The sequence below is a fragment of the Leptosomus discolor genome, chromosome 10, assembly GCF_034619465.1.
Source record: "Leptosomus discolor isolate bLepDis1 chromosome 10, bLepDis1.hap2, whole genome shotgun sequence".
Lineage (NCBI taxonomy): Eukaryota > Metazoa > Chordata > Aves > Leptosomiformes > Leptosomidae > Leptosomus > Leptosomus discolor.
Window position 1 is genome coordinate 20,467,224 of NC_141400.1, and position 26,335 is coordinate 20,493,558.

At 58.1% G+C, this 26,335-nt stretch overlaps 1 protein-coding gene across 2 annotated transcripts in view; it reads left to right on the forward strand.

Moving 5' to 3' along the window:
- Window positions 1-217: 217 nt before the first annotated feature.
- The window catches only part of ARHGAP26 (Rho GTPase activating protein 26), a 144,512-nt gene continuing 118,394 nt past the window's right edge, over window positions 218-26,335 (forward strand). For both annotated transcript variants that reach the window (XM_086471104.1, XM_086471105.1), the window contains exons 1-5: window positions 218-371; window positions 22,766-22,861; window positions 23,839-23,900; window positions 24,325-24,396; window positions 25,620-25,721. In XM_086471104.1, coding sequence (XP_086327230.1) covers window positions 218-371; window positions 22,766-22,861; window positions 23,839-23,900; window positions 24,325-24,396; window positions 25,620-25,721 — 486 coding nt within the window. The remainder of the gene's footprint in view (window positions 372-22,765; window positions 22,862-23,838; window positions 23,901-24,324; window positions 24,397-25,619; window positions 25,722-26,335) is intronic.

The following is a 26,335-nucleotide window of genomic DNA, read 5'->3' on the forward strand; positions in this document are numbered from 1 at the left end:
TCCGCGCCGCCCGCCCGGCACCGCTCCGCTCCCCTCGGCCCGGCACGGCACGGCACGGCACGGCCGCTCCCGGGGCGGCGCCAGCTCCCTGCAGAGGGGCTTGAAAAAGGCGTTTAGTTTTTAATTTTTTTAAAAAATTATTTGGGGTTTTTTGGGGTTTTTTTTGGTTTTTTTTTTTTTTTTTTTTGGTGGTGATCGGTGCGCGGGTGCGGGCAGCATGGGGCTGCCGGCGCTGGAGTTCAGCGAGTGCTGCCTGGACAGCCCCCAGTTCCGGGAACGGCTCCGCTCCCACGAGGCCGAGCTGGAGAAAACCAACAAGTTCATCAAGGAGCTCATCAAGGACGGGAAGTCGCTCGTCGCCGCCCTCAAAAGTAAGTGAGGGGCCGGGGCAGGCCCTGACGGGGTCCCGCACCCTCCGGCCGGCCCCCCGGCACCGGCCCCGCGCAGCCTGCCCGGCCCGCCGTGGTCCTCCTGCCCGCGGTCCTGCCCGGCCCATCGTCGCCCCATCCTGGTCCGTGGCCTCCTGGTCCATCCTGGACCACCTGCTCCCACCTATGTCCCCCCAGCCCTTTGTGGTCTGGCTGGTCTGTCGGGACGTGCCTGGTCCTGGTCCTGGTCCTGGTCCTGGTCCATCGCGACGTGCTTGGTCCATCGGGACGTGCCTGGTCGTGGTCCACCAGGTCACAGTTCGTGGCCCCTCAGAGGTTGCGTCCTTTGGGGGTGGTTTGGCTGGGGTGATGGGAAGGTGCCATGCCCCCCCCCCCCCGGTTGTCCCCTCGCTGTTCTGGGTGGGTTCTGCCGAGGGTTGTCCCCACCGGTGCCGTCTCCTCCGTCCCCAGCGTGGCTGGGGAAGTGGACGTAGTCGCGGTGTGGGAGGGCGGTGGGCTGGGGGGCAAAGCTGCGAACCCCCGGTTTGTGGCGGGGGCTCTGCGGGAGGAGGACGCTGCGATGCAGGCTGCAGCTCCGGGGCTGGGGAGACCCTCACCTGCGGCCGGCAGCGTCCCGGTCCCCCCTCATGTCCAGGCTGGGCTGGCTCCCGTCCCCACAGCCGGGGCTGGGGACACCTCTGCATGGCCACCCACCCCGGCTCTGTTCCTGCTGTTATCCCCCATGGGGTCATTTGGGTTTTTTTTTCCTTTTTTTTTTTTTTTTAAGTTTCTTTGGCCCAAATCACAGCTCCCTTCCCAGGCTGGTAGGTTCCCCGTACCAAGCGTGGTGGCAGTGTGAGTTGTCACCTCACCGAGCTCGCCCTGCCTTGCTCCGGTTTGGTGCTGTGGGGCGGTGGGAGAGGAGAGGGGCACATCCACGCACAGCCGTGCCGTGGAGACCCCCGTGGCATTGCCTGTGACATGCCAGCCTGGCCTCGGGGATGCGGTGGGGTTCGTTTGGGAGCTGAGGCGCAACAGTGTCACCCCTGGGGTGCACAGGCAGGTGGTGCTCCGTCTGAGCCCACCACCCCGTCCCATCCTGGGAGGGCCAAGCTGCAGCCGCGGGGCTGATTCCTCCTCCCTCCCCTTCAGATCTCACCCCGAGCCCCACGGGTGCAGTTTCCCTGTGCTGGAGTAGTAGCCAGTAATGTTTGGATTACAGGGACCCCTGTTGTACCAATTCTTGGCATTTTGGGTTAAAAAACCCCCGAACCTGACAGCTTTTGGTGCATTTATGGTTCTGCAGGTCTGAGCTGCCTTCTGCTGCGGTGCGTTTGCCTGTTGAGCTGAAGGCAGCCTGTGCCTGGCCCTGCCTGGAGCATTCATTTTATTGCAGAACAAAATCCTACAGCATTGCTCTTTGCTGAAAAATAAATTTTAGGAATTAACCAGTGGGTCCCAAGGGTGTTTGTCTCTGGGCTTAGTCAGCAGGCACTTTTAGCGGGTTACTCAGCAGGTGCTGGCCGAGGGAGGTGCCCTCAGCCCGGTCACGCTGCACAGCACCTATTTTTTGGGTGTGCTGAATTGCTGCGTGCTTGCGGCTGCTGGTGGGCTCCTCTCCCGCCAGCCGGGGCAGGAAGAACGCTCGCCGGCCTCCGGAGATAAGGATGTTTTTATGGCTGAATTGTTTTGTGGCCTCTATTGAATGCGTTCCTGGATTAGACCTTAATTCCTGCGCAGGGCGGGGGGTGTGTTCCACGGATGCCCAGGCTGCGGTCGGTAGGGTCATGAATAATGATGATTTTGCTGGAGGGTTAATTAATGCCCGAGCAGCCTGGCTTCGTGGCTGCCTTGCACGCACGGGCGCTGGCAGGCTCCCCGCAGAGGTGGTCTGCAGGGCCCTTTGGGGGAAGGTTTGGGGGTGCGTGGGGCAGGGCGCTGCCCAGGGGGGCTGGGGGTGAGTGTCCCCTCCCTGGCTGTGACGCTTGACTGCTCTGCGCGTCCTTCTCCCACATGCGGCCCCTGCTCCCACTGTGAGAGCGACTTCACCAGCTGCTGTTGAGCCGTGATACCTCTGACTTCTCCAGCGGAGAGACTTGGTGCAGGACAAGGTCTGGCCCAGCTCTTCTCACTTGCGTTACCCTCGGTGTGCGACGGGTCTGAGGTCTGGCCGTGTTGCGTGGGCCATTGGAGACCCTCCAGGCGTCTGTCAGCACGGATGAAGATGCTCCAGGGGTGGAGAGCTGCTGTGCTGCCTCTTGTCGGGTGTTGTTCCCGTTTCACTACCGCAGGTGTTTGGGACGGCACCGCCATGAGCTGGAGCTGGTGCCAGTGGTACCTGGTGGCTGTTCCTGGCCATGACCAGGCGCTCGCTTCTCTTGCCCAGCATTTATTTTTCTGGTGTCTCCAGGTGCCTCATCTCCCTGTGGCTGGGCGGGGCAGCCTTACCTCGTCACTGGTGTCGCCTCCATGCATGTTCCTTGGCTGTTGGGGAGGGTGCGGGGATGTGGGGGGGGGGGCAGGCAGGTCCAGGGAGCAGCAAACCCCCAGCTCAGGCCACGCTGCCTCTGGAGTGAGGGGCTTGGAGGACATCCTGGCTCTTGGCACAGTGAGGCGGCCTGCAACCAAAGTTACTTGAAGTCTCGGCAATATCCTCTCTCATTTTCCTTCCTCTTGCATTTTCTGCTGAATGTTTCACATCCTCTTTGTTTTAAGACAGGCGCGAGGGGAACGTAACTCTTTGTATATCGGCGAGGAGCGAGGCGGAGGGCAGCTTGGATGGGGCCATGGCATGGTGATGTGGCAGGGAGGAAGATGCAGGAGGGAGGAAGACACAGCAGGGAGGAGGACCCCTCCTCAGCTCTGGGCAGAAGTGCTCTCCTGTTCCCCATCGCCCTGCTTGGCCCCTCGCAGCCCCCATGCTGCCGGCACCGGTGCGGCAGGAGTGGCGTGCAGGTATGGTGAGGCTGGTGTACAGGCTCTTGAGAGTGTCTGTCTGGATTTGGTGGAGGAGCTGTTCTGTAGCTACCCTGCTTTTGCCCTCTGTGAAGGTGCGGAGAGAAATGAGAGTGATTCACAGTGCTTTCTCCTTCATTTAAAAAAAGAATAAATTCAGAAAGTTGAAAATAATCCTCATTTGCTGAAGGGCCGGTCTTGCTGAATATCCTCTGGTGCCGAGGGCATCGCTAGAGTGTGTGTATATATGTGTATATATATAGATACTGTGGGTTTTCTTCCCCCCAGTGAGTATCTCTGCCTATTTCTATTGTCTCCCTTTGCAGCTTGGCTGGTATTAGGAGTGACCTGGTTTTCAGCAAAACGTGTCCCTCTCCTTCCCTTGTACATAAATTATTCAGAAAGTTTTGCAAATGCAAAGACCTCATACGAGACATAAATAATGAACTGGAAGCTTGGATGCTGTGAAACTTGTTCTCCAGCCAAGGGGCCGTGGTGACCGTCGGTACCAGGGATGTGGAAGCATTTTGCCCCTTCATGTGTCCCCTGTGCCTGTGAAATGGGGCCGGCAGGGACCTGCGTCCCGGCTGGCGGCTGGCCCTGGTACAGCGGTTGCCCGTGGTCTTGGCATCACCTCCGGCCCCTCTGCTTCAGTGGAGGGGGATGCCAAACTCTGCTGCTTGGGTGGTGATGCCAGGATGTTTGCAGCTTGCTTCGGGCAACAAGCAGCACATTGTAAGGATGGAGGTGATGGGGGTGCAGGCGGCTGGCAGCCATCGCCTCCCCCGCACCGCTGTGGGGGGCTGAGCAGGTCACCCTCCTTCTCCTCCTCCTCTTCCTCCTCCTCCCTGCAGCCCCTGTTTCCCCGCGCCATGTCCCCGTGGTAACGGGGCTACGGAGGGCTGTGGGCTGTCGTCTCCTTTGGGCGCTGGGGCTGCGGTCCGGTGCCCTGCCACGTTTCTGCTGTTTTGTTTTGGTTTGCTTCTTCCTCCAACTCCCAAGCACTAATTTGAAGCCACCGGACTCGTCCACGCCCCGGCTGCTGCTGCGCTCGCACGTCACAGGCTGCAATTTGTGCCACTGGGCTGGGGCTGGCGAGGACTCTGCAAACCCCCTCCTGGTGAGGGGCGCGATGGCCGGACCCCAGCCGGGCTGTGGGACTCCTGCAGAAAGGGTGGAGGTGCCTGTGCTCCTGAAAGGCACAATTGGGCTGGTTTGGCATTTTGGATCATTTTTCCTTTGGCTGTTTTTTGGCTGGGTCGCCGCAGAGCTGCGGCTGGGCGGTGAGGAGGGGCAGGACTGAAGGGGGATGCAGGGAAGGGGTGATGCTGAGGTGGACCACCTAGACCCTGCAGTGGCTGGGAGCTCGTCCAGCCTCCCCAGTTTCCCTGGGCAGATGCTGCGGTGCTGGCCTGAGGGTCTCACACTGGCTCTGCCCTCCGCCAGCGTCCCCCGTGCTGACCACGGTGAGCGGCTGGGGCTTGCTCCCTGCCTGGGATCTCCAGCTGCTGTGAGGCTCTTGGGGAAACACCGTTGCCCTTCGATCCGTGGACGCAGCATGTGATTTTTAACACGTTGGACAATCTGTGCTTACCCACATAGCATCGGGGTCGCAGAGGTGGCCTGTGCTGCCACCACGGGTGACGCCAGGAGGGCTTTCGCTGTGGCTGTGGGGTTTTTCCTGGGACACATCCTGCTCCAGGGCTGCTGTGCAGCTTAAAAAGCAAAGTGAGGTGGTGGTGTGGGTCCTGGCGGTGCCATCGGCGTGCTGGGCTCTGGGATGCACTCACACGTGGATTCCGTTCCATGTCTTGACAGCCTCTTGCCGAAACCGAGCCTTTATGAAATGGCTGTGCCCGTGGCTGTGGTGTGGCAGGGCCGTGCCCGCAGCTGGCGTCGACCTCGCAGCTCGCCTGGAAGCGAAAGTGAAACTTTTGTCCAGCGTTTAACCTGAGCAGTGGATTCCCTTGGGACACAAACAAGGCTTAGGCTGGCGACAAGGAAATGTTTCAGGCTTTATCTGATACCTGCAGTTGCCTCCTGCCCCAGCCACCTTTGCTGCCCTTGCTGCCTTTCCCTGTCTGCTCTGCAACCCCCCAGTTTGGCACGCTCGGTCCCCCTGGGAGAGGCACCCTGACCACAGTGAGCCCGGGGGAGGCCCTGGCTTGGGTGGGTCGGGCTGCTGTGGGCAGATAGATAACGCGGTGCCTGCACTTGGAAAGTCCTTGTTTGCATCTCCAGGGTGAAAGCCCTTGGGTATGTTGGAGGAAGAGCTGTGTCTTGGGCTGCTTCATCACCCGGTGCTGTCTGGGGTGACGGGTCCTTGTGCCCCAGTGCTGCAGGTGCCCACCAGTGCCGGGGAGGAGAAACCTGAAGCCCTTCTTGGATGATTTTCTTCCTTTTGCCCTTCTGGTCCCTGAAGAAAGCAGTAACAGCCCAAACCTTCCCATCTCATGCACACAGAGGAGAAGAGGGATTGAGATACAGGGGTTTAGGTCTGGCCTCTCCAAGAATGGCTCTTATTTTCGCAGGTGCAAACATTAATGGTTAGAGATGTGCTCCTGGCTAGGAGACAGCTGTACTGCTGCAGACTTGGGTTTGAAGGAAAAGGAGTGTTTTGCTTTCTGGAGGGTGCAAACCCAAAAATACACCACCACCCCACCCCCCCTTGTTGGGTTGCTGTGGCTGCTTGCGTTCAGTTCTGCTCTGGTTGTGCCGTCAGACGTGGTGTTTGGCTGATGCCATCGAGTCGGTGCTGGCCGCCTACAAGCGGCGAAGGGGTGCGAGGGCTGCCAAGGTGAGTCACGCCGCCTGCGCTGCACAGCCCGTTTCGTGTCTTCCAAGAGCCGAGGAAATTGCTGCCTTGCGGCGGGGAGGGTTTCCTGGAGCAGCACCACATCCGTGCGGGCAGAAACCCCGGTCCCTTCCCGCGGGCAGAAACCCTGGTCCCTTCCTGGGCTCCGGGAGCCAGGTTTGCCCAAGGAGCTCGCCCTGTGCTCGGAGGGCTGGCGGGGGGGCTCTGCCAGTGCCGAGCCCAGCAGCGGTGGGGCACGGCCAGGCCTGCCGTGGGCTCTCTGCCTTGCCCGGGTGAGCAAACCTCAGGGTCAGTCTGGGGGGAAAGCACGTGGTTTTGGGGGTTGGTTGCTGAGATGAGTTGTTTCTGTTTTTTCCTCCTTTGATCACCCAGCAAAGGTGTAACGTGGCTCCCCTGTGTCAGGGTGTGTTTTTCCCCTCTCTTCCTGTCAGAGGGCCGTAAGAAACGTTTGGTGTGGGGAATACTTTGTGCTACAGGAGAGGTATGTGGTTACGGCTCAGCCAGTGCTGCGCCAGCAGGGCCGAAGGCAAAGAGGACTTCTTCCTCCTTTGCATGACCTGTGTGGCTTGTGCAGTCAACATATTTAATAGCTTGTCTGGTATCTTATTCAAATGGGGGTCAGTGCAAGTGATAACGCTCTGCTTTATTTTCAGCACAACTTGAAACTCCTCCTCTTCCTCTCTGGTGGAAATAAGCAACAGGAACGTGTTACTGCTCGGGAGATGCTCTTTGTTTCTGATGGTGGGTCTCCACCATGAGTCGTGGAGGGATCGTTGTGCAGCCAGCGTTGGCTCTAGAGAACTGCATGCTTACCCCTCGTGGCTCAGCTTGATTGTAAGATGAAAAACTTGGGATGCACCAGGGTGTTGCAGTGATTCACCCGCCTGCATTGCCCGCTGTCATGATCCGTACAGGAGCCTTGTCACGACGTCCCCAGGCATCGTTTGCCCGTCTCTCCAGGGGTCCCCCATACCCAAGCGTGAGCCCTTAGTGCTGATGGGCTCAGTTTGGGGGCTGATGGTGAGACCCAAACTCTTGAGCAGGGTGGGCTTCTCGAGTCCTGCAGAGCTGGTGCCGTAGGCAGGCTGTAACCCCACGGCTGCCATCTCTGCCGTGCCGCTGGGCTGCAGCCAGGTCTGGCTGCTCCGCAGCGCCAAAGAGGGAAGCTGGTGAACATAAGGGCTTGGGCATTCAGGAGAGTGTGTGTTCGTGATTATGTTTTTTAAATTATGCTGGCAGAAGGCTCATTAACAGGGCTTGGAGATCTCTTTGATTGGGGGCGTGCCACAGAGCACCTCTGGGCACGTGTCCCGATAAACCGGTGTGGTGACGGTGTCCGGAGAAGCCACTGGCCCTGTGCGTGACGCTGCCCGGCCGTGGCACCAGCACTGACCGTGTGTCCAATGTTGGGTTAAACTCAATCCTTTTGGGTTGGCGGGGGACAGACGAGGGGATAAACAGTAGCTTTGAGAGGCAGGGGCTGGGACAGGCTGCGCTGCTGAAGCCGACGTAGCCTGAAAGTGCATCTGAGCAGGAGATGGATGGACCTGGAGAGGGGGATGTGGAGAGGCAGGGTGGGATGTCCTGGTGTTCCTCCAGTGCCAGGAGCTGGCTACTTGCTGGGTCCTGCTCGTACTTCCAGCGTGGAGCAAATTCGCTTGGTTTGAGTCAAGAGGCTGTTTTTCTGGGAGTGTAATGTGCCAGCACAGCTGCATCTCGTGTCTCTGTTTGTTCCTGCAGTCCTGCGGTGCGGGGTGGTGCGTGTGATGTGCATGGTGTTACCTGTGTGCCCTGGCACATGGGCTGGGGTGGTGGGCTGTTTTGGTTTCCTTTTTTTTATTATTTTTTTTTTACTTTCGGCTCAAAATGACGTTGCCAATGCGTGCAAGGAAATGCCGTTCCCATGGTTGCTGCGGGGAGGGTGGGAGGCTGTGGTGCCGGGGTTCTGCCGCGTGTCCCCGTGCTTTCTGCAGGTTGGCACATGCGGCGCTTCCCTGGCTGATCCCAGGGTGGGATGGGACAGGTGGGGTTGGCCCTCACGGTGCTGCCAGCCCCCTCCCTGGCTGGCAGGGGGGGACCACCGACCCTCTGCTCTCACCCCTCCCCGCAGGCACCCTGAAATGGTTGTGTGCTTCTCCCTGAAGCGCGGGGAGCAATGCCATGGCCAGAGCAGCGACTGTGGCCGTGCATAAAACGGGGCAGGGGTGCTTGGGGGGCGGTTTACATCTCTCCACCCAAACAAAAGGGCTTCAGAAACCCCCACCCTGTGCGGTGGGGTAAAGCAAACCCTGCCCATGCTGTGGTGGTTCTGGTTCAGTGCGTTTTGGGCAGCCCTTCCGCACCCTCCAGCAGCAGGATAGCAGGACAGGATTTCCTGGGTATCCATCGCTGTGTTTGGGGATTTTTTTGGATCCATAGGTTTTAAGCAGACCCGTGGGAGCGGGGTTGGGATGCAGCGGTGATGAGTAGCTGTAGCGTGACCGTGGTGGGTGGGGAGGGGAGGCAAAGCGAGGGGGAGCTTGTACCGAAACCCGCACAGCTTGTTCGCTGCTTGGCGTGAATCATCTCTCTTTCCTCCCCCGGGCACGCGAGCGGCTGTCACCGCGGCCGGCGGAGCCGAGGCTGTTTTCCCTGTTTTCCTGGCATGCTTTCCCCGTCGTCCCACGCCAAAGGCGCTTCCACTTGCTCCTCTTCATCGCTCTGTGCAAGCGTCTGGTGGCCTTGGGCCTGCGGGCTGCACGCTCCTGCCGAGGCGTGCTCGTTAGGGTGTCGTCCCGGCTCTTCGTGGCGAGGATGGTCTGGAGCGTGGCTTGGAGGAACCAGGAATTGCTGTTCTCTGCCGCTGCTCCTGCGTGCCGATGGGAGCCTGGGGGTCACGGTGCCCCTCGGAGGCTGGACGCACGCCGGGGAGGGCCGGTGGATGTTCTGCGGAGTGGGGAGCGTGGTGCAGAGGGGGAAGGGGAACGTCTCTGTGGCGATGCCAAGCCGGTTTCTAGCTGGAGTTGGTGGGAAGTACACCAGCCTCCAGACCATCTGGCTGCCGCACGTGGAGCGGCGGGCGCAGCCGTGCCGCGCGGGGGCCGGGGCTGCCTGTGCCAGCGTGGGGGCGAGGGGCTGGCGAAGGGCCTGGGTGCTGCTTCCTCACCCTTCCCTGGGTTTTTAGACCCATGGCTGAGGTGCGGAGCTCCCCACGGCACCCCGTCACTGGGGACAGCCAGCAGGCGCTGCGGGCAGGCGGGGGCATCGCTGCGGCACAGTGCCCGCTCAGGTGGCCTCCAGCACGCGTGCTTGCTGCCCTGTGCCAGCCCAGCTAGGTGACTCTCTCTCTTTTTTTTTTTTTAAATTTTTTTTTATTATTATTTTTTTTTATTCCCAAAAGACAAAAATGCTCCCTTTGTTCTGGGCTGCAGCGTGAAAGAATGTATTTAAAAAAAGATACGGACTGTTTCTCTACAGCCGGGCTGTAAATGGCTCATAAAATAAGAACTTTTTCCCCAGGGTTTGGCTAGCACCCTGGCATGTAGCCGTGCTGTGCCACCCGTCCTGCAGCGCTGCCTCGGCAAGGTTCACACCGGTGTGGTGATGTGCTCGGGGATGTTGTTGCAGTCCGCGTTTGGCTGCCCTTATCCAGGAGGGCTCAGCGTCAGCATGGGGTGGGCATCCACATGCGAGTGTGCACACCTATGTGCTTTTTTCTTTTTAGCTTCTAATCCTGCAGCAGGACCTCGATGAGGGAGATGTAAAGAGTTCTCTGCACCGGCCGAGTGACCTGTAAAATAAGCTGGCGTGTGCCTTTTTAGTAATACTGCCTGGTAAAGCATCCCTTTGCTGTTTTTTTTTTTCTTTTTCTTTTTCTAGCTGAAACAGCGTCTGTCCAGAACCATGCCCTTGCTGAGGGCTGGTTGCTAAGCAATGTTTTACAGAAAGAAACCCCATTGCAGAGCAGAATGGTTGGGTGGCTCTCCCCTGCTTTCCGCTGCACGGCTGGGGGCAGCGGCAGCTCTGCCTGGCTCCCGCCGGGTTTGGAGGGAAGGCCCATGGAGGAGTGGTGGGATCCCCCTGCCCTGGGCACCTGGGGCTCTGCCTCTTCCAGCCAGGGAGCAAGCGGGGCTCTGCTCTGGGGCAGGAGCCTCCAGGGAGTGTTTGAGCCATGGTGGTCTGTGGGGAGTTGGGGAGCGCTTCCCGGTATTGCATTCCCACCCCTTTCAGTGTTGGTGGCCACGAAGGCTGGGGGAAAGCCCAGGTTAAAGGCAGCGATGTGCCCTGGGCCGTGCATCCCGTTTCTCACCCTGTATGCCTCCTTGCGTTCTGCTGGAGATTTTAATTTTTTTTTTTCTGCCGAAGCCGGAAAAATTGACTCACTTGTTGGTGACGTTCCTGTAAGTGCAGTGGGATTTTTCCTGTTCTTACAGCTGAGGTGGAGGAGCACCGGGGACAAAAGGATTTCCGCAGCCTCCTTGGGAGGAGAAGGAAGCAGCCTGCTCCAAAACCGCTTTTTGAGGGTCTGGGAACTGACCCTGCTTTCCTGCCCAGGCTGCGGGCACGCCGGCTGCTGGGATGCAGCCCCTCGGGATGTGGCCCCTTGCACAGGGGTGGCTGCCAAGCTGAGGAGGGCACAGCCGAGGCATTGCCCCGCGCCGTGGGCTGGCTGGGATGTGCCAGAGAGGACTGCTGTCCTGCCTGAGGGGATGGGGCACAGGTCCCCTCCCCGCCCGGGGGTCCGTAGACCCATCATCCCCCATGGGACCCCGATGCTTCGGCACCTGCTCCTTGAGAAATCAAGTCAGCTCCCTGCCGGGCCGGCTATTAACTAATTAGATTTAATAATGAGCTAATCCAAATGCGTGGCTGGTACCTGAGGCAATCTGCTCCCACCTGGCGTGCGCTGTCTGGCTGGGGGCTCTGCCAGTGCCCCCCGCCTGGTGCCGGGACCCCCCCGCCTGGTGCCGGGACCCCGGCCCGGCCTTCTGCTCTGCTAATGGTCATTGCCTCGGTCAGGAGCAAATTTCTTCTGGATTAGCATCCTCTAAATCGATTAGCTGTCTCGGACAGGGCATTTTATTCTAATGAAATGTGATTCCAGGCTCCAGTCGATGAATTATTGTGGCAACGAGGGTAGAGTAATCTGCCGCCTTTCTGTGGGTTGTTCCAGGGTTTGGAAAAGAGAGAAACGGAAAAGCCTCGGAGGAGAAATTATAATTAGCAGGGGAGCACATTACACTATCACAGACTTGCCCAGCGAGGGAGCTGGAGGGGGGAAAATGGGGAGCTGTGAGTAAAATGTGACACTTCCATCCTGCCTTTAGAGGCAGGTTACTCGTAGGCGTAAGGCTGGATGTGTTTGCATGGCCTGCCTGGAGCAGTGGCAGTGGGGCAGCTTGCAGACCACGGGGTAATATGCAATATTCAAAATCCTTCTTGCCTGGAAGAAACTAGAAATATCTTTCATGGTTTTGGGCTTACGGCTAAGCAAGCGTGGAGCGGCGGGGCAGCCGCTCTCTGCAGGTGTGCCATCGCTCTCCTTGCGGCAGTGCCGTTCCCAAATGCCTCGCCCTGGCCCTGGTTGGGATCTGGGGATTTTCACCGCTGCTTCCTCACCACATTTGTTGCTTGTGCACTTGACTGCCTTTGGAAATGCCAGCCAGGGCAGTAGTTTTCCATTCTGTTATCGTGTCCCTGAAGTTTGCCAGGCACTAAAGCTGTTGCCCGCGTTTGCTGTTTTGATGCATCCCTCCTCTGTGTTTGAGTGTTGAATATTTACATTTGATTTTATTTGGAGACCTTGTCTGCTCCCACCTGAGTTCTGATGCCTGGCCGCCTGCCCAGCTTGCCTGCCGGCAAACTTTCCATGGCTCAGCCATCGCTTGCTGCCGCGGCTGCGGGTTGGGACGGGCTGGGGGGGTTCTGCCATAAAACAACACCAGGATGTGAACAAAAATAAACACGGGGAAAAGTGCTAGACCTGGTGGTTGGGTGGGGAAGTGGAGAAATCTCATTTTGTTTTGTTTTGCTGCTAAGTGCATGAAACGCTCTCGGTGTTCAGGGCCAGCGCAGGGGCGTGGGGGTGGGACCCCGAGGATGCCGACCTTCCTCGCACACATGGACCGTGCTTGTGCCCCAGGGCAAGCTGCTGCCCCTTCCCCGGGTGTGCACGGGCTGTGCTGGCCGTACAGCATGTGTCCCACCAGCAGCTGTGGGCAGCAATGCTCTGGGGGGCTGTGGGAGGACTGGGATGTTGCCACGTTCATGCAAAGCACCAGGAAGACCCCTGAGTGTAGGGGTCTCCATGCAGTGCTGGTGGGTGGGAAGGCGGCCACGGCGATCTGGCGTGCCGGTTCCCGACACGGTGATGATCAGCCTGGAAGCTGCCTGCTGGGGTGTCGGTACCTGACTTGGAACCCCTTCTCTTCAAAGACCATCCTGGTGGTTTCGTGGCAGTTCCCAGCCGCTGCTGGGAGGGCTCTGCTCGCTGGCAGCTCGCCTGCATTTCTCTGAGCCCTGGTGTTCCTTGCTGGGAGCAAGGACCCGCTTTAGGATGTGCCTTCCTGCAGCTGCAGACATCTGTCTTCTCAGTGTCCCCAGAAACGGGAAGCCTTTCTGGGGGTCATTTGCATCATTCATGGCCTTTATGTTCTCCTTCCTTGTCCTGACCACAGGTAGAGACAGCTCGCAGGGCTCTACCGACCCAGCACGGGCAGCTCCTCGATTTCTCAAGTCTTTTTGTTTTTCATCGCTTCCCTTCGCCCCCATCACCTCTGTCCGCTCTCCACCCGTGTCTCTGAACCAAGAGCTGATGCAGCTCGGTATGCACCTCCTTTCTCTCCACGAATAACCTGGTTAATGTAGAACTGGGGCAGGGCCGAGCTGTGCCAGGCACTAAACAGAGCGCTTCGCTTTAGAGCGGTTTGTTGTGAAAAATCCTGTTTGGGCAAGTAAAGAAAATAGTCCAGAAACTGTCCCCCCAGTCCAAGTGGGGCAGAACAGACAGGAGCCTCCCCACATCCTCCTTTCCCAGAGGGACGGAGAGGTCATTGGGCCCATCGCTGTTTGATGGTTCACGTGCCTGGCACTGAGGTGAGGGTCCTTTTGGGTGTGACCCTCAGGTGAGGACAGCTCCATTAACGGCTGTGTTAACCCATCCCTGCTGCCTTGGCCAGTTACTCCCCTGCCAGTGGCATGGGGAGGGGGGGAATGGGCAGAGCTGTTTGCGTGTACTGGGTTTCTGAAGCCTCTCAGCCACCGTGAGATAAAGATCGGAGTCATGAAAGTCGCTGTTTGGGTTTTGCTGCAATAGGAAGTGATGGGCAAAGTGCTAAGAAAAGCTGAACAGGAAGGATGGAGAGCGGTGGCGAGACCCTTGCTCGAGGCGTCTGTGGCAAAACAGGCTCTGCGCCGGCCTAAAATGTCCAGAAACAGAAAGATCAGGGCTAGATCCAGGTCAGGGAAGTGGGGGCAGAAGGGCGAGGGCTCTGATTAACCATCAGCTTCCTCATACCAGGAGGCGGCCGCTGGAAACAGAAGAGCGGCCGGAGCAACGTGGGTCAAAGGAAGCAGCTTCTCGCCTCCCGCGCTGCCAGAGCCCCGAGCCCCCGCGGCAGGGTGTCGTGCCGGGCCGAGCGGTGCTGGCAGGCTCGCTGGGTTGCCAGTGGTCTCACCTCCAGCTGCCACCATGGGCTTTTTGTTGAGTGGGTTGCCAAAACACGCCTGGCAGGTTTGGACCATTTCTGTCATGGGTGATGGGAGGAGCAGGCAGGAGCCCGTGATGCCTCATGCATCCGTGACCAGACATTTCTGAGAGTCCCACGCAGCTCTCATCTCCCTGTTTTTACTGATTTTAAGGTTTTCTGTGAAGCGCCATCTCGATTCTGGTGAGCCAGTGCCCAGGGCTACAGCTGGCAAGTGGATACCAAGGTCAGGCTCCTGCCTTCTCTGTGAGGGCTCGCTGTGGGAGAAGGGGCTGCCTGCCCCTGCCCCTCCAAGTGAGCAACGGCCCCAGCCCATGTGTTAGGTAGGGGCTTCCTTCTTGCTTTCTCCCTTTTTTTTTTTTTTTTTTTTTTTTTTTAAAATCTGCCCCCATTCTTCCTTGGCACAACCTGCCCGGTGATACACAGGCAAAGCCAGCCACTGCCAGCAAACCCTCCTCTTCCCCGCAGCTGGGCTGCTCCCCTTCACCTTCAAAGAGGGCTGGACACCTGCAAGCTCAGCTGCCGTGAGTGAGGGTTACCTTGTGTCCCTGGGATGCAAAACCTCCTGCATCTTCCTGGAAATCCAACTGTCTCTCCAGGAGACCTGATGGTCCTTCTGGCTTCGTTTCCCTTGGATTTTTAGTGTCTTTCATCAGGAATCTTGTGAAGCTTTGCAAAAACGTCCTGGCCTGGCAAGGCTCCCGAGAGAACTCCAAATGTTATTGATTTGGGGGTGGCAAGCTGACGTGGCTGGGGTGCTGGGCTGGTGGGCAGCGGGGCGATAATTTTAGCTGTGCAACCAGGCAGCCCTTCCAAGGGCTAACTTTGTTTTTCACGAAGCACAGAACTTTTATCTCTTAAAATACTGTGGAAATAATTCATGTCTTCAGCGTGTTACTCAAATCTGATCTGCTGTTTGAGCCCAGTCAATAGTCCCATTCATTCTACAATGGGTTCTCTGTCCCTCTGGCAAACATTTTGCCGTACGAAGCCACGTTGAGTGTGTGAAGCGAGGCATACGGTGATGCCTTGGCTGGGCAGCAGTGCAATGTGCTCCCGTGGTCACAGTAAAAGGCTGAGCAAAAGCTGTGACACCTCCTGGATCTTCAATCTTGGGGCCATCTTGGACAGATTATTCAATTTTTCTTGCGCTTTAGCACATCTAAGCAGTTTTGTGGTTTTCCCTTGAAGCGTGGATCATAGGGTGTATGTGTTTGTAAACTTTCTAGCGTAAAATGAAGTTTTGGGATTTGGGGAGGTGGGATTTGACGTCCCTGTGTGCACCGCTGAGATGAGGCTTGGTGCCGTGTTTCGGCTGGAGGCCGTGCGTGCAGAAAAGGCACCGAAATGGGGTCTGGGGGTGCTGTGGGGTCGTGGCAGCGATGCTCTCCCTGCTTTGGGGGGGGTCCTGCGTGGGGTGAGCGCAGGGACTGTACCTGTTGCACTGGTCCTTGGAGTCACCTTCTGTTGGGTTTGACACCCTCAAACCTCAACCACTGGCCCTTGCCAAGCCAGGGCAGCCTTTCCCTGGGCTTTTGTGCACAAACACAGTGGCAGAAGCTGCTGCTGGAGGTGGGGTAGTCTCTGCTCATCTGGTTTTATATATTTACTCAAACGGTGAATCAGAAGGGGAACCTGCCAGCAGATGCAGTCCTGTCCTGAATCACTGATTAACTCCAACTGCCTGGTGGAGAAGTTATTTGATAAACAAGTGATTGCTAATTATGTATGAAAGCAGCTTGGGGTTTGTGCCGGGTCCAGAGGACCGTGGCGTCTCGCAAGAGCAGGGCTTTTGCCGACCTCCGCTGGGAAGTGCAAAGAGAGAGGATTTAAACCTCTCGGAACAAATTAAGTGTTGAATGTTGCTGCCCCAGTGCTCTGTGCTGACCCCAGCAGTGCGTGGGCTGGGTCCGTGTGGGGGCTAAAATTCGACGCTGGTGTCTGCGAACGCTGGTTTTCAAGCGCAAGGTGCTCGCTGCTGGGTTCCCACATGAGCTGCGGGGCCCTGGTTTGGTCAGAGGGTCCTGAGCTCAGCAGCACGGCAGAGCGCTCACATGTGGATCCCATCGGCTATTCCCAGCTCCATCCTTTCCCAAACCCCCATCCCTGGGCATCCCTGAGCACCGCGGGGTGTTGCGTGACCCCACGGTGGCTTTGCTCTGGCGTTGTGCCTGAGGACCCAGCTCGCCGGGTGTTTGCCGGTGGTGGGTGCTTGCTGCGGGGACAGACACCATATTGCCTCTTTCTAAGCACCCTTGGCGGGCCGTAATCCGGCTGTTTTGGCCACTGATTAGAGCGGCTGTTCCCTGGATTACCCGTCCTGGCTGGCCTCTGCCCGCATGGGCTTGCTTTGGTGCTGACTGCCGCGGCCCGGGGAGCTGCGAAGGGGTGGCCGGGCGGGCTGTGCTGTGCCTGGCTTTCTCTGCAGCTGGATGGGGGGGTGGTTTCTGCTAGTGTCCCCCCAGATCTGCCTTCTCGAGGCTCCTGCAACCTGGGCCTTTTTGCAGGATTCCCCCAGCCAGATCCTGTCACAGCATTGGCAGGGTTGGCTCCTGGCAGGCCATTGAGGTGGTGGTGGAGGTGAACCAGCCCCTGCCGTGGCTGCACACTGTGAGACCCCACAGAGACCCTGCTGTGACCCCACCGGGAGCATGGGGCAAGGAGCTGCCCCTTGCTGCTCTGTGTCCTGCTGCAGTTCCCCCCCGTCCCCTCCCCGGGGCTGGCAGCAGCGTGGCTTGGACACCAGGCTCATGGCTTGCCTGATGGGCTCAGGGCCAGCATGCAGCACCTTGCACGGCAGGTTTGTCTCAGGGTCAGCCCGTGGCACCCTCGCGTCACGCTGCTGCCCTTCCTGGCTGGCTGCCTGCGGGTGCTGGTGGAGGCAGCGCTGCCCGAAGCGGAGTCCGTGGCTGCGTGTGGGGTGACCAGCCGGGCTGCCAACCCGGGAGCTGTGGGGTGGCAGCACCAGCATGGCGAGATCCCCAGCAAACAGCGAGAGACTGGGCCGCTCGCTTTGCTTGGGCTGTTGCTCTGGGATTTGCACTGTTTAAGCTGAAGTGGTTCTGTCTGGGGGCTGTCACCCACCAGCGCTGTGCGTGTTACCCCCCTAGCCCGAGCAGATCACGTCTGATGGGGGTCACAGATCTGCTGTGTGCAGATCCCAAAGCATTTTGCAGACCCCAAGGCTTCACCTGCCTTGTCCCTGGGAGGCAGGACCCGTTGTTTTCTCCAGTCGTGCCCCAAAGCGTGCTGCCGTGTGGAGGGCTGAAGAGGCTTGTCCATATGCCAGCACCAGGTGAGAAGGCCGGGAGCAACCCTGCGGGGCAGCCGTGAGTCCATCCATCCCTTTTGCACACCCATGGGCACAAGTGCAGTGAGGAGCGCTGGGGGCTGCTTAAAAAATAGCCAGAAGACGGACAATGAAGTAGAGACAATTTTTCTTTTGAGAAGCTTTAAGGAACTTGTCAAACCCAGGAGGGGGCAGCTGGTGGCTTCTGTCCTTGTGGTTGTCCAGTGGGAGTGTGGTCACCTCCCCAGCGAGGGGCCTGGGAACCCACTTGGGGTGGTGGGGCTGCCGGGAGGGGACAGGGACAGTCAGTGCCACCGCTGGCAGCCAGGCAGAGGTGTCTGCGAGGACAGGACAGACTCCCATGCTGCTGGGGACGTGGGACTGTCCTGTCCCTTATCAGGGGCTTGCGGGGGACATGCAGCCTGAGCCTGCTGTTCCCTGCTGCGGGGGAAGGAAGGGGCAGGAGTCTCGGTTCCTGTTGTCTGATTGAGCATTAAATATAGGCTATTAAGCAATTTTGTTTGCAGGAAGTGTAGAAATACCGCTCTGTGTGAGCACAAGCTCTGTCAGACACCGAGAGCCCAGGAAACCTGCCTTGCAGCATGCAACTGGTCTCAGCAGCATCCTTTGCTTTCCCTCTTTGCAGCAGCTTTAACCCTTCACTCCCAGACTTGTCAGCAGGTTTGTCTTTCACTTGAACCACCCGCAGTGTCCTGCTGCTCCTGACTCTGTCCCGGGTGCCCCGATAGTGCAGCTGAGCCAGGGCTATTTTTGCGTTTTCTAGCCTAAATAGCAAGCTGGCTGCAGAGTCAGCTTTGGAGGGAGCTCCCACTTTCTGAGCCAGCAGTATCACTTTTTCTCTGGCCAATGTGATCTTTCCAGCATGCTCTGCTGGGCCGGGGGACCATGCTCCCTGGTGGGCAGAAGGGGACTTCTGTCTTCTTGATGTCTCATTTTGTGTGTTGTGGTTCCACTCTGTTTCCAGTGGTCACGTTTCCCAGCCAGGAAAAGCAGGCAGGTGGAGGAGTTGCAGTCTCTTCTCAGCTCCTTGTAAATCTTGATTTAAGGGAAAAGCTCCCAGGCTTACAGGTTTCAGCAAACCTTACTTCTGTGGTCCCTTTGGGAAAGCCTGAGACTGTTTTAAACACTGAACACAAAGAGGGGGGGTGATAAGGGTGAGGTGAGGTGTTCAGCTGAGGAATAAAGTTGGGGAAATTGCTGGGAGCGGATTGGGAGAGAGCAGCAGGGCTGCAGGGCAAGTGACTTCCCCGAAGTGACCAAAGCTCTTGGTGCTGAGTCACCCCAACTGGGGATGTCTTCGATTTGATGCCTGCGCCCTGGGAACAGGGCTGCCCCGTCGCACAGCGGCTGCAGACCTGGCTGTGGTGGAGTCATCCCTGCGCACCCAGGGTGCTGTACACACGGAGGAGGGTTGTGAAATTGTAAACGTCCTTCTTCAATAGTTCCAAATTCCTTTGGAAGGGGCTTTTTGCATATAAAACCTAACCACTTCAGTCTCACTGCAGTAACAGCAGCCACTTGGCAGAAAGAAGATTTAACTCTCAATAGCTGAGGAGGAGGAGGAGGGATGCTGGGATGATCCAGAAGAATGGACGGTGGGAGCGCGAGGTGGTCCCTTGCAGCAGGGCTGGAGTGACGTTGGCTTCAGCCGGGTTTGGAGGAAGCCTCGTGCTGGACGTGTGAGGCTGGGATGGGAACTCAGCCAGCCATTTCCCCGCTCCCTGGATGCTGGAGGGAGAGGGAGAGTTGTGGGGTATCAGGGGAGAAGCAGGCTGATCCCTGAGCAGGGCGTGAGGGAGGAGGAACGGGCAAAGAGGTTAACCCAGGCTGCTTCCATGCGCGGGCAGCTGCCCGCTGCCCTGTTGGGAGCCGTCCCCTCTCCATGCTGTTCCTGAGGTGGATGGTGAGGATGTGGCAGGTGGTGAGGATGTGGTGGGTGGTGAGGATGCTGAGCACGTCTCTGCTGTGCAGGGGATGGGTGCTGCAGTATTTAGTGGCACAGCGTGTGCCCCTGCTCTGACTCTGCCAGTGGCTGCTTCCACGTTGCATGCTGGGGCAGGACCCTGGGTGCTGGCTGGGCAGGGCTCTGTGAGATGCTCGGTCCCCTGCAGTGGGAGCAGAGTGGCAGCATTTCAGGGGTACAGCCTAAACTGGCTCCTGAACATCTGCTAAAGGACTGGTCACAAAAAAAAAAAAGCAAAGCTGCAGCTCAGGAGGTGTGTGCAGGAGCTGATCAAGCTGCAGCAGGCAGGGAGCAGCCCAGAGGCAGACCCTCTGCCTGCAGTCTTGGTGCCCCTCAGTTTTGCTGTGCTGATGGACGAGCTATGCCAGGCGCTTCGATTGCTGCTCTCCACCCGGCTGCCAGGAAAGACAGGATCAGACCTTGGAGTTCAGCTCCAACTCCCTCCTTGCCAGGACGGGCCCGGCCGATACCTCTGGGAGGTTGTGTCTCCTTCCATGTCGCTCATCCCCATCCTCTGCAGTTTTCTCCCCCGTTGCACCCGGTTCGGGTCGTAAACCCTCTTCCAGGAAGGGAAAGTGTCGGGAAGGGGAGTGCTGCTGGGCTGCTCCCAGAAACGGTTGAGTGGGTAACCCTGTGTCGCAGTAACGAGCCGCTTTCAAAAGGGCATTTTATTTTGATTATCGGTTGCTGTAGCTACGCAGCTGGACCTCCGGCATGCGGTGCGTGTGCCTGTTTTCTGTCAAACGGACTTTCCCAAAGGGATTGTCCCATCCCTGCCAGCCCCGGGGCTGGGAATGGGGAGCCATGGGAGGTGAGGAGGAGGAGGACTGCATTAGCAACCCTCCCTGGGACGGTCAGCCTGCAGAGGGGAATGGAATGAGTCATGGATGTGGGGGCTGTGGGGCAGGACGGTCCGTGGGGGAGCGGAGGGGAGGACAGGCGGACACGGCGGGGCTTCGAGCGACACGTGTAGCTGTTGCTTGAGCACAACGTGTATTGACCAGAGAGGGTGATCCAGGCCCACTTGCCGCGTGCTGTGGTCAGCACCGACGCAGGCGTTCCCTCGCAGGTGGGACAGAGATCTGCTTCGCTGCTGCTTGGCCGGTGTTTTCTCCCCATGGTTTTGTCTCAGATGCCGGGCACGGGCAGGCACGTGGTTCCACAGCGGCTGCACCCTGGGCCCTCCCGAGGTGGCTGCAGTCTGGGGTGGCAGGGGCCACCCCTTGCCCTCCCAGTGTTTCAGCAGCTTGCGCAGGGCTCTTCACCTCCTGGGATGCCTCTGCCAGACACCGTGATTTCCTTGCTGCCCCAGGACATCCTCAGTGCTCGGTGCTGCAGCCGTGAGGCACGGTGGGCACGGGAAAGATTCATCTTCCGCAGGGCTGCAGGCTGCGCCCCCACCCCTGGGCACCCTGGGGCTGCCTGCCACTGCGCCGTCCTCACAGGCACATTCCGACCTCGCTGCTTCTGCCAGCACCTGTGTGTCCTTGGATCCATCCTGGCTGTCCTTCAGGACCACCATCCAGCGGCACCCAGACCCCAAGGTGGTCGCATTGCTCAGGCAGAAGGATTTTTCTGGCTTTGTGGTGGCTTTCCCTGATGTTGTGGTTGACTGATGAAGCCACCCGGAGAACTTGGAAGCAAAACCTTCACAGCCCTTGGCGCAGCCTGGCTGTGACTCATGCTTGGGGTCTGGGTGGTTTTACTTGTGCATGAGAGGAAGCAGAAGTTTCTGTCAAGCCTTTGTAGAATTTTGCGTTTTCTTGTCCACAACCCTGGGGAAAAAGAGGCGTCAGGAGCTGAGCTGGCCCATGGAGGGGCCACTTTGCTTTCCCCACCTGCCCCTGTCTGCAGCACAGCTGGGAGCTTTGGCTGTTTCCACTGGAGGAGTTTTTCCCCAAAATGTAGACAAGAGGTTCAAGCTTTTAGGAAAACGGGATGCTGGGAGCACAGATAGGTCTAATGGTGGCACAGAGAGGATGCTGGGGCCCCTCTGCGCCGGCTCCTCGCCCCCAGAGGTGCGGTGTGGGCGTGGGTGCCCCTTTCTCCTTTTCTGGTGAGCCTGCTGCTAATTTTAGCATCCACTTTACCCCTGCAGCTTGGCCGAGCGGCTGCCAGTGATCCTCCTTTATCGTTGTCGCACTGGGAATTATCTCCCTCTCCTCCTGCCTCTCCGTTGCCTATTTATAAGCACCATGGGCCATTGTCGTTGGGTGCTGCCAGCTCCAAAGGCTTCTCAGCTTTGCTCGGGCTCGTGCCTGGTGGCTTCAGAGCCCCAGCTTCCTCCTCGCTCTCAGCCCCCTTGGCCAGGGAGCTGCTCAAATGCCAGTCACCCTGCCCTGTGCCACGAGCTCCCTCCCAGGGGGGTTCACACCCATGCCGGATCAGCATCCGACTCGGGGTCCTGCCCAGCTGGCCGTGGGCATGAGGGATGTCACAGCAGGTCTGGTTTGGCTGAGGACGTACCATGTGTAACATGGGCAGGGTGTCGGTGAGGCCACGGTATGCGGCGGGGAGAGCGTGGCTGGTGGCTGATGGTCAGCACGGAGCTGGAGGAGAGGAAATGGCTCCTTAAGTCATTAACGTCATCTTCGTTATTATTCCAGAGGAGGCAGGAGGCTGCCTGGCTCCAGGGACCGGGTTAAAGTCCCTGAGCCCTCCGGCTCCCCTGGTGAGGGAAGGGGGGCTGTGCTGCCACGGCCGGCAGCAGCACGGGTATGTGGAGGTGTGAAGTCAGCCGGGACTGAGTTGTGGGCAGGATTAGCCCCAGGGCTCTCAGCAGAAACACTCAGAGAGCAGCTTTAATGCTTGGAGAAAGCTTTAAATTCCCTTATCCCACAGGGAAAGCAAAATGCTTGAATTCTTTTGTGGTTACCTTTTGGACGTTGGTGTCCGACAGGAGGAAACAGCCTTTGTGTGCACACGCGTGTTTTCCACCTGTGCTTGGGAAGGAAAATGAAAATGCTGAATTTTTTGACTTTAAGCGAAGAGATGGACAGGGGAGTTAGCATTCCGTCTTCCTAACGCCACCTGTGTGCCTGCAGTCCCTCGCATTGCTCAAGTACAAGTTCCCCTCTAAGCTGGGTGGCCTTGGGGTGCGCGGGAGTGTGTGTGTCTGCGTGTGCAGGGTTACGGGGCCGGTTCGAAAAGCCAATCCTGGATCCGCTCAGGTCACTGCAAGTAAGAACTTAATAGGATTCAGATCTCGGAGAGAATCTGCAGCTTGGAAAGCAATAAACCTCTGCATTATCACCTATGCACGGTGCTTTCCTCCAGCAGGACTGGGAGCCTGTGCAGACGTGCTGTCTCTTGCGGGGCAGCAAGGGAGGTGATCCAACAGTGCCACCGTGCATTGCTGTTTGCTGCTGCCCTGTGGCACTGGGCTCGAGCTCCTGCATGGTTCTCACGGTATTTTGAGGTTCTGCTTCCTGTGGTGTATTTTGGCAGGTGCTGGCTGGGACCCTGCAGAGCCCCGTCCCTGGGGTGGGCACAGGAGAAGGGCGGTGCTCTCAGGGCTTCCCTGGTGCCGCAGGAGCCCTTGTCAGATGGGTCCCTCCATGGGGCCTTGCCAGCTGGGATTACACGTCCGCCTGCATCGTGCTGTTGGTGGGCTTTTTCCTTTTCTAACCTCTGTTTTCCTCTGTTTCCCCTCTCCCGCTCTCTCGGCAGACCTGTCGGCGGCCAAGCGCAAGTTTGCAGACTCCCTTAACGAGTTTAAATTTCGCTGCATTGGCGACGCTGAAACAGATGACGAGATCTGCATCGGTGAGTCGTGGGTGCTGGTGCCAAGGGGTAGCCCTGAAGCCACGCTCCAGACCCCTGAGCTGAGCAGGGCACGGGGGCAGAAACACACACGAGGACGCCAAGGGTCCCAGGGATTTGTCTGGGTCCTTTCCTGCTCTCTGGAAATGGCATGTTTCTCCTGGTGCAACAGCGGCAAAGCCTTCCCGAGGAAATCAGTTCTTGCTTCTTGGCCTAAATCTAGCTCTGCCAGATAGGAAGGGCTGTATCTGAAACCATCTAGATTATCCATCCCTTTCCCACTGGAGAGCAGGGATCTGGAGATCTGGCCACGGCGAAATACACTGCAAGGGGCTGTGCTCTGGAGGAGAGGAGCAGCAGCCTCGCTGGCTGGCTGCAGGAGCAAAGGACCCAGCAGGGCTCAGCAGTGCAGAGCCTGGCAGTGCTCTCCAAACGGAGCCCAGCTCCAGCACAGAGCCTCTCATGGTGCAGGGCAGCAGTTTCAGCCACTTCACTCCGTGTTATCCTGCTTCTGCCCCAGATGAACTTTTAGAGCTTATAGTGTGCATCGTCTGGAGCCAGGAAAGGAAAAGAGCTTTAGCCCTGATTTAACTTTGCTTATTTATTTGTGCCCAGTCTCTCAGCAAAAATAGCTTTCTCATCCAAGTCCCCTTGCTGTGATGCGCATGCTGGTGAGCTGCCGCTGGTGCACCAAGCGCGGCTGAGGCCCGTGCTGAGCCATAGGGCTGATCGGCCACTGGCCATTGGGTCGGGCAGGTTTGAAATGGAGGTGGGAACACGGTGCTGGGGATGCTCTGCTACCCGTGGCTTTTGTAGGCAACACTCTGAGGAGAGAGCAAAGCTGATAAAAAAACCCCAAACAACCAACCCCTACAAGACACAAACAAACCAACCCCCCCCCCCCCGTCCAGTCTCCCTCTTAATTTAAAAAGAAAATAAAATGTTGTTAAATGCTGACTGTTTGGCCGTGTCCCTTCCAGCCAAATCTCTGCAGGAGTTCGCCACGGTGCTGCGGAACCTGGAGGATGAGCGGATGCGCATGGTACGGCCCCGTCCACCGGGAGTGGGGTGGGTGGTGGCATCGCTGCTGCTGGCGCAGGCGGCTCTGCCCGTGGTGGGTGCCATGGTTCCTGGGGTGTGCTGCGAGCCCCGGTGCCCCTTCCCTTGCCAGGGGAGAGTCGCAGGGGAGAGCAGAGGGAGGGGAGAGCGGACTTGGTGGGGAAGCACGCTTGAAGGGCATCAGTATGGTGTCTTGCTGTTGGAAAATGGCCAGTGCCGGCGCTGGTAAGGCTCACTGGGGTGAGGAGCAGGTTTGGTGCAAGCCCCTCAGCCTCCCCCTGGGCCTCAGCCAGTGCAGAGCCAGAGGGGGCGAAGCGTGCGGGTCTCTGTGGGCTGCAGGGGGGTTTCTGCCTGGGGCTGAGCTGGGCCAAAGGTGGCGGGTGAGTTGTGCCTGTCCTTGCCCGCAGATTGAGAATGCCAGCGAGGTGCTGATCACGCCACTGGAGAAGTTTCGCAAGGAGCAGATCGGGGCCGCTAAGGTAAGCTGCTGCTGCACCCAGACGCTGTCTGTGCTGGAGGGCCCTGCTCGGGCTCAGGAGCAGAGCCCAGGGCTGCACGGTGGTGGGCACGGTGGTGGCTGGGACCCGGTGTGCTGCAGGGATGGGCCCTGCAGGGTGTGGGAGGATGGGGTGTGCTGCTGTGGGATGGACACGGGGACGATCCAGCTCCCAGGAAGGTGCCTCGGTGTTCCAAGTTCACCCACAACCAAATAACACGCCAAGGGCCAAAAACCACGGGCCAGTTGAAGGGAACTTTTTTTTTTTATTTACTCCAAGCAAGAATTAGTATTTTCTTAAAGGGGTTCCCAGTTGCCTGAGCCCCCTGGTCTGTGCTCCCCAGCCCTGGTGTGTCACTGGGCAGGAATTTGTCTGGCTTCTGGCAGGACGGGTGAGCCCGGGGAAGCACTGATGTGGCTGAGAGGCAGCCTGCCCCCCCTCCCTTTTCTTTCCTGCCTTTGTTCTGAAATTAAAACCACTGTCTGCGTCTCTCCTGTTGTTATAACAACCTGCTGCTGCCTGCAAGAAGCACATGCCAGCCCGGTGGGGCCGTGTTTGCATGGCAGCGGTGTGCTGGGCTGCCCCGTGCAGCACAGGCTGCCCTGGTTCATGCAGCTAAAATAAAAAGACGAAACTGGGTCCTTCAGAAAGGACCCAGAAATGAAAACTGGTTATTAGCAGGTGTCAGCGGTGGATTCTGTACTGGTGCGTTGGGGTGGCGAGGCTGGGATGAGAGATGCAAAAGGAAAGTTAAGGTCGACATCCTCGTTTTCAACGCTCCTGCCACAAACAGCCAAATGACTGTGTCATCGTCCCGAGTGACACGTGGGATAAGCCGTTGTGAGGGGTGGCAGGCTGGGGTGCTGGTTAGCAAGGATTTTCCTCACTGTGTTGTCTTTGGATCAGCCCTGAGTCTGGATGTTTTGCTGAGCTTTGGGCCCTGGGAATAGAGGAGGGGCTCCCCCAAGGCTTGGATTTTGGCAGCGTAAGCTGCTTTCCTGTAGCTGACGGATGGTCATGGATAAAAGCAGCTTCGCTTGCTTCCAGCTGATGCCCCTTGGCCTTGGTCCCGTCTCGTGCTGTGCAGAAGGGGGTTAGCTCCTGCCCAGGACTTGTGGTCTTGCCTGGTGCCGTAGGGATGCCATGGATCCTCAGGGCTGCTGCGGTGCTGTGTTCAGCATCACGCTTTTTGTTCTGTTTTGTAGGATGCCAAAAAGAAATACGACAAGGAGACTGAGAAGTATTGTGGTGTCCTAGAAAAGCACTTAAACTTGTCTTCTAAGAAGAAAGAATCCCAGCTTCAGGAGGTGAGAGCAACCTCTGGTTTTCCATGTCTAGCTGTAACTGTGGTGAGCTTTTTGAACGCTTTGTGCAGCTTATAGCATCGGTTCTCCTGGCTGTAAACTCATTTTTTCCCCTCATTCTGGCTGCGAGTGACGGGTTTTCCCCTCTTCCTCTAATCACAGGGGATGGAGCTGTTCTGGTGAGTAAATCAGAGAGATCCCAAAATGGATAGCAGTCCGAAAGGAGAGGGAGTTTGTAATTAAAGAGTGTAACAGAAAGGAACTGGTTCTGCTGCAGGCTTCCCTTGTGCCAGCACAGATCACAGATGTCAAGTTTCCTTCTCTGCAAGTGGCTGCACTGGCTTTGGGCTTCATGGGAGGAGTGATCAGGCTTAGTGCTTTTAAACTGCTTTAGGAGCCTATTACTGACTCAGGACGTAGTTGGCTGCTGTGCCAAATGCTCTTACTGGATGAGTACGCTGAATTTTCAATCACTTCTTGCAAGTTTGGAATTCCCCACAGTGGCCCGGAGCTGGGCTGGTCCCTGCAGGATGCACATCCTTGGTTTTGGGCATGCTGCTGGTGTGCTGCTGAGCCGGTTCTGGAGGAACTGGTGGGCACAGGTGGTGGCTCCTGCG